General features: G+C 57.8%; 2 protein-coding genes across 3 annotated transcripts in view; one reads left to right on the top strand and one right to left on the bottom strand.

Moving 5' to 3' along the window:
- Nucleotides 1–2,495, top strand: part of ST3GAL4 (ST3 beta-galactoside alpha-2,3-sialyltransferase 4) — a 5,518-nt gene extending 3,023 nt beyond the window's left edge. The window contains exons 6-11 of the mRNA XM_014961037.1: nt 249–309; nt 555–650; nt 741–930; nt 1,058–1,201; nt 1,296–1,439; nt 1,894–2,495. Coding sequence (XP_014816523.1) covers nt 249–309; nt 555–650; nt 741–930; nt 1,058–1,201; nt 1,296–1,439; nt 1,894–1,980 — 722 coding nt within the window. The 3' untranslated portion in view covers nt 1,981–2,495. The remainder of the gene's footprint in view (nt 1–248; nt 310–554; nt 651–740; nt 931–1,057; nt 1,202–1,295; nt 1,440–1,893) is intronic.
- An 839-nt stretch (nt 2,496–3,334) lies between these two features.
- KIRREL3 (kin of IRRE like 3 (Drosophila)) overlaps nt 3,335–8,507 on the bottom strand; it is a 266,584-nt gene continuing 261,411 nt past the window's right edge. For both annotated transcript variants that reach the window (XM_014961052.1, XM_014961053.1), the window contains 2 exons: nt 4,357–4,443; nt 3,335–3,893 (listed from right to left, as the gene is read on the bottom strand). In XM_014961052.1, the coding sequence (XP_014816538.1) occupies nt 3,450–3,893; nt 4,357–4,443 (531 nt within the window). In that variant the 3' untranslated portion in view covers nt 3,335–3,449. The remainder of the gene's footprint in view (nt 3,894–4,356; nt 4,444–8,507) is intronic.

Here is an 8,507-nt window from a genome sequence, read left to right as displayed (position 1 = left end):
GGGGGACGACACAACATTACTGTCTTTTTTTTTGGGGGGTTTTTTTTTGGTTTTTTCTCCCTAGCAAGTTGTTTGCTTGATTTTTAGAGCTTGCTTCACGTATCCACTCGCGGGTGGTCCCTACAAAAGGGTTTAGGGTGGGCCCCAGGCAAAGATTGTCAACTGGGATTAAGGGCAGGAGATCTGGTGTGGATGGGGCAGCTCCCAGGAGCTGCCTTCCTCACCTTCTCCTCGCCTTTGCTTTGCAGAAGATGTCCTCCTGCGCTTGCTGTCCATCACCCACTACTCCCTGCCCGAGAGCATCCAGAGGTAACGCTGGGGAGGGGTTTGGGTTTTTCCTGTCTTTCTCTTCATTGCTCTTCTCTTGACGGGGTGGAAATTTGCACATTGTGGGCCCAGGATTTGGCAAAATGAACCTCTGGAACCCAGGGAAGGTGGATGGTAGATGGGAAGCTTTGTAGAGTGGACAATGTTGGGGTAAACCCCCCTCCCTGGGGGCTAAACCCCCCTTGGTTTAGGGCAGATCTCGCTGAGATGAGGCTTTTCTCTTGCAGCCTGAAGTGCCGGAGGTGCGCGGTGGTGGGCAACGGCCACCGGCTCCGCAACAGCTCCATGGGGGAGACCATCAACACGTACGACGTTGTCATCAGGTACGGCCCTGAGTCTGCCCCACTGATCCCTCCCCGGCGCCATCTGCAGGTGGGGTTGACACATCTGATGTCCCCATGTCCCTCCCCAAGGTTGAACAACGCCCCGGTCCACGGTTATGAGCAGGACGTGGGCTCCAAGACCACAATGCGCCTCTTCTACCCAGAGTCAGCCCACTTCAACCCCAGGACGGAGAACAACCCTGACACGTTGCTGGTGCTGGTGCCCTTCAAGCCCATGGACTTCCAGTGGATGGAGGCCATCCTCAACGACAAGAAGAGGGTAAGTGTGGTGGGGAACTGGGTCCAACCTCTCCCCAGCTGCTCCAGGGCCCGACCCTCATCCCACCCAACTCAGGGGACCTACCTCTCTTATTGGGACACCACTGGACATCTCCATCCTCTTCTAGGTTCGGAAAGGGTTTTGGAAACAGCCCCCATTGATCTGGGATGCCAACCCCGAGCAAGTACGCATCCTCAACCCTTATTACATGGAAGTAACTGCTGCTAAACTGCTCAACCTCCCCATGAAGCAACCACGAAAGGTCAAACAGGTAAGGGGTGGGGGTGGCTGGCACCCAGGCCCTCCCAGCCATCACCATGCAGCTTACTGAAAGCCTACGGCTCTTTTCATGTCTTCTCCTCCAGAAGCCCACCACGGGGTTGTTGGCCATCACCTTGGCACTACACTTCTGCGACCTGGTGCACATTGCAGGCTTTGGCTACCCCGATTCAGCCAACAAGAAACAGACCATTCACTACTATGAGCAGATCACACTCAAGTCCATGGCGGTAAGTGTCTACCCCATCTACCCCCACTTTTTGTCCATGTTCCTCCCAGTTTTTCACCTGGGATGGCACATGGCAGGTCAGGAGAGCAGCACCCTGCTCCCTTTCGTGATTCTGAAAGGTGTGGGAGGTTCTCCCTATGGCTACCCTTTGCCCCCCATCGTGGGTGGTGAGGTCCACCATTGGATGGTCATCATCTGACGACTTCTGCCTGTAGACCAACGTCTTTCTAGTTGTGGTGGAGAGTTGGATCTGGTTTATGTGTGAGCAGATGGGGTGCTGGGGCAGGGTCACGTCCCTCCTTTTGAGGGCACTCCTCACTTTGAGGGAGCCCCTCACTTGAGGGTCAACTCAATGTTGGTGGGGTGGACGAGGTGGAGGGCTGGGAGGGCGTGGAAGGAAAATGGGTGGCACTAGCCCTGGCCAGACATCACCCCCTTTGCTCCCTGTCCCCTAGGCGTCGGAGCACAATGTCTCTCATGAGGCGGTGGCCATCAAGCGGATGCTGGAGCTGGGTCTCGTCAAGAACCTCACCTACTTCTGAGGCCACCGGGGCTGCGCAGGGACAGCGTCCCCCACCCTGGAGAGGGGACACCGCGCCATCACGGCCACAACCGGCTGAGGGCAGAGCGTCCTGGCCACCTCCTGGCCCTGGGACTCCTGGAGCGAGCGGGGCTGGGACTGGGGAGGCCGTGCTGGTCCGCGGGTCCCCCTGGGGGTTGGGGGGCGCAGGGAGCCCCATAGGGGTGGGCCCAGGCAGCGCCCCCCCCTCCTCCTCTTTCTATCCACGCACTGAAGCTGCCAAGAACCCTGGAGAGGGGGTTTTTGGGGTGGGGGAGTCCTCCCTCCCAGCGGGCCTGGGGGGGTCCAAGGTGGAGGCAGGAGCCCTCACCCTGGATTTTTCTCTTTCTATTAATTCCCTCGTATTTGGACGAGGGCCCCGCCCAGGGGCCGATCTTGGGGGTCCCGGGACCCCCCCCAGGGAGCAGGAGCCTTTTGGGGGCCCACGTTGCCTCCTCCCTGCCCTGGACCCCCCCCCCCCCCCCCTTTATTTTTCCCCCCCCCCCCCTCTTTTTTTTTTTTTTTTTTTTTTTTTTGGGTATCGGAGGGTGAGGGCGCACGGGGGGAGAGCGATGAGGCCCCACCGAGGAGGGGTGACCGGTGCCTTCTCCCCCTGGCGCAGGGTCCCCTGAGGGGCTGGGGGTGTAGGGGGGATTCCTGGGGACCCACGGATGGGGGTGTGGAGGGGGATCCTGCTGGCACCCAATAAAGGTCCTGGTGAGGCTGGGCTGGCTGGGTGCTCCTGGGGGTGCAGGGTGCCCCCACCCCCTTGTGTCATGTTCCTGTGTCCCCATGTCCCTCAATGGAGCTGGTGACCCTGTCCCTGTGTCCTCAGCCATGTCCCTGCAGGTGGCCCTTACCTGCTGTGTCTCTGGGGTGATGCCCCATCTCCTGGCTCCGGTGGTGGGGGTCCCAGGCCCTTGGCTGCCCCCTGTGCCTCATTGTCCCTCTGCCACCGGGCACCCCCTGCCCCCACGTTCCCCAAATGGGGACCCTTCCCCTCTCAGCCCCTACCCTGGGGACCCCATATCCGTCCTGGGGCCAAGTGTCACCAGAGAAGCCCTTGTCCTGGTGGGTTGGGGGGTGGCCACCAGCCCAGCCGTGCCACGAGAAACACCTCTTGTATTGACCGCGGCACCGCAATACAGTGTGGAGAGGCCCTTCCCGGGGAGGGGGGGGAAGTGTCCCCATCCCACCGATGTCTCCCCCGCCCCTACCCAAACACCATCCCACACCACAGGACCCCCCCTCAACCCCCCCCCAAACGGACTCTATAAGTATGGACACCGAACACCAAGGAGGAAGCTTTTGGGGGGTTGGGGGGGTGGGATGTTGTCTCTTCCCACCGCATCTCCCGGTGGGTCCGAATGTCCTGGCATGAAGCCACGGTGCCCGCGCAGAGGGTCCCGAGCATCCCCCGGGGTGGTGGGGTTGGGGGTTTGGGGGCGGGGCTCAAACGTGCGTCTGCATCCGCCTCTGCAGGGGCCGGCTGGGGTCCGAGTTTTGGGAAGAAGACTGGGAATGGTGGGAGGAGGAGGCGGAGGCCTTGCTGGCCTTGTCGAACTGCACGTAGCCGTCCTGCTTGCCGCTGCTGCTGATGCTGCTGTCGCACTGGGTGTCGAGGAAGGAGCTGCTGTCGCTCATGGAGCCCCGTTGGAACTCCCGCTCGCACAGCTCGATGGAGCTGCTGCCCATGCCCAGCACAAAGCGCTGGCTGTAGTCGTAGAGACGGCTCTGCCCGCTCAAGGTGCTGTAGATGTTGGTGAAGGACATGCCGGTGGGCACCCGTTGCTTGCTGGCGGGGCGCAGGTCCGCCGGGCAGCCCGACAGCGAGATGGTAGGGGTGGAGTGGTGCTCCTTGAAGGTGTTGACGCTGTAGTAGCCATTGGTGGGGTCCTGTGGGGGTGGGAAAGGAGGATGGAGTCGGTTGGGTGGTGCCCAACCTTCATGTGTGCCACCCGCCCACCGTGACACCCTCGGCCATCTCCTGCCCGCAGCATCAGATGCCACCAACGTGTCCCAAATTGGGGCACCAATTTCACCCCACTCTCCTGGCCCACACCTGAGCTGGGACTGGAAAACAACACTGGGGGCTTACCAGAACATCCCCTCCCCCTGTGCAGGGACAGCCCTCTGGTACCATCCACCCTCAGTGGCACCAGGGGACATGGTAGAAGGACAGAAAGCCTGGAAGAAGCACTGCTGGGCAGGGGACAAGCTGGTCCTGCCCCGTAGTGGGCTCAGGGATGGGTGCTCAGCACCCTTGGGTGCCACCACCGCTTGCACGAGTGACCTGGGGGGGCTTTGAGCCACATGGGGCTGGGGATGAAGGCGTCCACGTCCTCAGGGCCCAGCTCACCTTCAGGTTCTGAAACTCCTTCTCCTCCTCCTTGAGCACCTCGAGCTGCTTCAGCACCGAGTCCTGCTGAAACTCCCCCCGATCCATCTAGGAAAGGACACAGGTGGGTGTCAGCATCCCCAGGCACCTGCTGTCGCCCCCCACCTCGGGGGTGAGACCCCCATCTGCCATCAGCCCCACGGCATGGGGGGAAGTCGGTGGCCACAACTGGGATCAAAGGACTTGCCCAGGGCCATTCCTGTGGAGCTGGCTGGCTGCCCAAAAGGTGGGTTACACCCTGGTTTCCCTCCCCCCCCCCCGTTTAGGACTAAAAAGGACCAGGCTGATGTGGAAAGTGATTTATTTAAATCCGCTGCAGCGAATGGTGGAGCTTCACCACCCCTGCCCCAAACCAACCCCCAAAAATCTCATTTGTGTGGTTTTTTTTTTTCTCTTTTTTTCTTTTCGTCCTTTCCTCCTAAGCTGAACTTGGCCGCTAACATCTGAAAATCCCAGCTAGGATCTGGCATTACCATGGTGCTGTAATTAATGTGAAAGCCTAGATTTAATTTTTTTTTTCTCTTTCGTCCACCCCTCCGATGCTGGCTCTTATCAAACAATTTGGGTCCCGGAGGCTTTGCCCACCCCAGCCCTGCCAGCGCGGCTGGGACTTGTACCATCCCAGTGGCTCAGGAGGGGCTGGATGGGCCGGAGAAGCTCATTTTGGGTCGATTTGAGCCAAATTTTGCTCCCGTTGTTCCTTCGCAGCCCCCTGGAGAAGGATGCTGCCGCCCCGACGAGCTGCCTTCACCCATCTCTCTCCGCCTCATTAGTTTTCCTTTGAAGGCTGAATGTGATTGGAGATGGGGGGGGAACAAGGTGCACGTTAATTAGACCATGGCTTTAATTACCCTTCCTTCAGCAAGGTGGGGGTTGTGTAGAAGTGGAATAATTATCGACCAATTTCTTGGCTACTTTTTTTTTTTTAATCTTCTCCGATATCGATCACTCCCCTCTAGCCCGGTTTCTCTGCCCCGGCGCTGGCGTCTGGGATCAGCCCCCAAAATCCCCTTTTATTGCCCAACTTCTCTTCTCCTTTTTAAAATGGTAAGTGGTTGTGGAAATTCACCCTGCAGCACTTTCTGTTCGTCTCGTGAAAGCCTTTGATACGGCTATTAAATGCAATAAATTAAGGCACCTGAGTTTTCCTAGGGAAAAAAAAAAAAAAGAAAAAGGCTGTAACAGCCATTGATTTACCAGGGTAAATCCAGGTGTCACCGAGGATTAAATCCAGGGCGGTGAAAACGGTCTGTGGAGGGTTTTTATTTCTCCACGCCAGCCCCAGAGACACCCCAAAGCCCCTAAAGCATCACGGGGAAGGCTCGGGCTGGGGATACACTGAGCCACATGAAACCCATGGAAAGGGTTTCACAGATCCTGGCTCGGAAAGAAAAGGAGAACCCACTCCTGGTTTTGGGAGTGGGTGGCCCAGGTGACCGACCAGGGCCAGGTCCACAGACCACCCACTGGTGGCAAAACCTCCCTAGAATGAATAATTTCGGTTTGACGGGGTGTTTTAAGTCCAGTTCTGGGCTCCTCAGTTCCAGAGGGACAGGGAACTGCTGGAGAGGGTACAGCAGAGGGCTACAAAGATGATGAGGGGCCTGGAGCATCTCTCTTATGAAGAGAGGCTGAGGGACTTGGGGCTTTTTAGTCTGGAGAAGAGAAGGCTGAGGGGGGATCTGATCAACACCTATAAATACTTCAAGGGTGGGTGTCAGGAGGATGGGGCCGGTCTTTTTTCAGTGGTGCCCAGGGATGGGACAAGAGGAAATGGGTACAAACTTGACCATAAGAAGTTCCACCTAAACATGAGAAGGAACTTCTTTCCTGTGAGGGTGTCAGAGCCCTGGCAGAGGCTGCCCAGAGAGGTGGTGGAGTCTCCTTCCCTGGAGACATTCAAACCCCACCTGGACACGTTCCTGTGGGACCTGCTCTGGGTGGACCTGCTGTGGCAGGGGGTTGGACTGGATGATCTCCAGAGGTCCCTTCCAACCCCATATCATTCTATGATTTTATGGTGCCTCTTGCAACGATGAATTGAGCGGTCCAGGCACAGGGATGCTCCTTCATCCCCATGGGCACCCTGGGACAGGCAGGGTGCCCCAGTTTTGGCTGCACCCCCGGGGATGTGGGGGCTGTGGTGGTGGTCTCCAGAGCCTTGATGGGGCTTGCAGTGTCCCCCCCGCGCCATCAGAGGGCACCGGGCCCCCGCGCAAGACAAGAGTGTGGGCCATAAAGCCCCGTCGCCTCCCTCTCTCTTCATTTCCCATTCCCACGTTACGGCCGTTCATTAACACAACCTTTATTAAAGTTTGCACGGCGGCTTAGCCCCGGTGCCATCTCGCGCTGTTAATTAGCGGGCGGCGGGACGCTCGTTAGCTCGCCTTCCTCTCTTTGCCGTCGCTGGGCAAACAGGAGCGAGCTAACGAAAGTTAACGCCATTACCAATATTAATGGGGATTACGAACGCGGAGGCAGCAGGAGAGAGAGGGAAATACATGGAAAAAAGAGACCAGGAATGTCGGAACACACAGCCCACAAGGCACCTGGGGATGCTGGAATGGGCATGGGATGCTCCAGCTTCATCCAGGGACTGTTTTCCAGAGCTTTTTCCAGCTGGGATACACCAGGAATACGCTCTGATCCTTGGGTGATAAAGCCAACCCGTCGGAGCCATGTGCCCACCATTCCCAGGGCATGGCTTGATCCCAGGAAACTTGTGCCAGGACTTTATCCTCCTTGTCAGCCTTTTCCATCCCGAGACCAGTGCACGTTGTGGCCAGGGATCCTCTTTGTGCTGTAAAACCATCCCCATTTCCCAAACCCAAACCTGGCTGGTCTCTCCTGGACCAAGACGGCTCAGGGATGCGATGAACTGCATCCATAGTCTCCAAAACTTCCTGCCTCTTTCCCCCCGCTGCAAAAGAGCCACCCTCCCTGGTACGAAGCATCCCTTCAGCTTTGTTGTGCTGGCTCCTGTCGTCAGGGGAGTGCATCCCTATGAAGCAAAGTGTCTCAAGGTGACTCAAAGCAGGGAAATGGCACTTAAATTATGAAAATAGTGGCCAGCTCCAGAGCTGTGCCTCCTAATCCCCTGCCTACTGGAGCTCTCCCTTATTTAAGGCCGCCAAATGAAGCTGCTTTCAGCCAGGGCGTCGAATCCAACAGACCGGATATTAAATCCTTTGCTTTCATTAGTGGAGACAATATGTTTTTTAAAATGCTGCTCCCTGCGGGGTCCCCGGCTGGGTCCCTGCGCATCCCCCCGGACCCGGCAGGCTCGAGGGTCAATCCCTCGCTCCAGGGAGATGCTTCTCCCTCCCCTCGCCCCGCATCTAATTATGGCTTTTACCCGCTTGTTGGGTAATTGGATGCCACTCAGCAGCACTTCGAAAACTCGTGTGGGTCAAACTCTACCAGGGGCGAGGGATGTTGTTTAATCGATTCCCAAGACGGCGGTTTCCTCTGCTCCCAGCGGGGACCGGCTGCTGGCGAGGAAACCAGCACACAAATATCAAAACCCTGCTGGGATTTGGAGGGTTTTTCACCCTCAACCGCCAGCTCCTGCCTCGACCTAGTCTTCAGAAGAGAAGGCTGAGGGGGGATCTGATCAATGCCTATAAATACTTCAAGGGAGGGTGTCAGGAGGATGGGGCTGGTCTTTTTTCAGTGGTGCCCAGGGACAGGACAAGAGGAAACAGGCACAAACTTGACCATAGAGAGGCTCTGCAGAGAGATCTCGACAGGCTGGATCGATGGGCCGAGACCAACGGGATGAGGTTTAACAAGGCCAAGTGCCGGGTCCTGCACTTCGGTCACAACAACCCCAAGCAGCGCTACAGGCTGGGGGCAGAGTGGCTGGAGAGCTGCCTGGCAGAAAGGGACCTGGGGGTGTTGGTCGACTGTCGGCTGAACATGAGCCAGCAGTGTGCCCAGGTGGCCAAGAAGGCCAACAGCATCCTGGCCTGTATCAAGAACAGTGTGGCGAGTAGAGCCCGAGAGGTGATCGTCCCCCTGTACTCAGCACTGGTGAGGCCCCACCTCGAGTACTGTGTCCAATTTTGGGCCCCCAACCACAAGAGGGACATTGAGGTGCTGGAGCGGGTCCA

This window comes from Calidris pugnax, unplaced genomic scaffold (genome assembly GCF_001431845.1).
Source record: "Calidris pugnax isolate Ruff unplaced genomic scaffold, ASM143184v1 scaffold269, whole genome shotgun sequence".
In the NCBI taxonomy this organism is placed as follows: Eukaryota; Metazoa; Chordata; class Aves; order Charadriiformes; family Scolopacidae; genus Calidris; species Calidris pugnax.
Note: the sequence above shows the minus strand (reverse complement) of the source record. Positions and strands in the feature narration are given on the sequence as shown.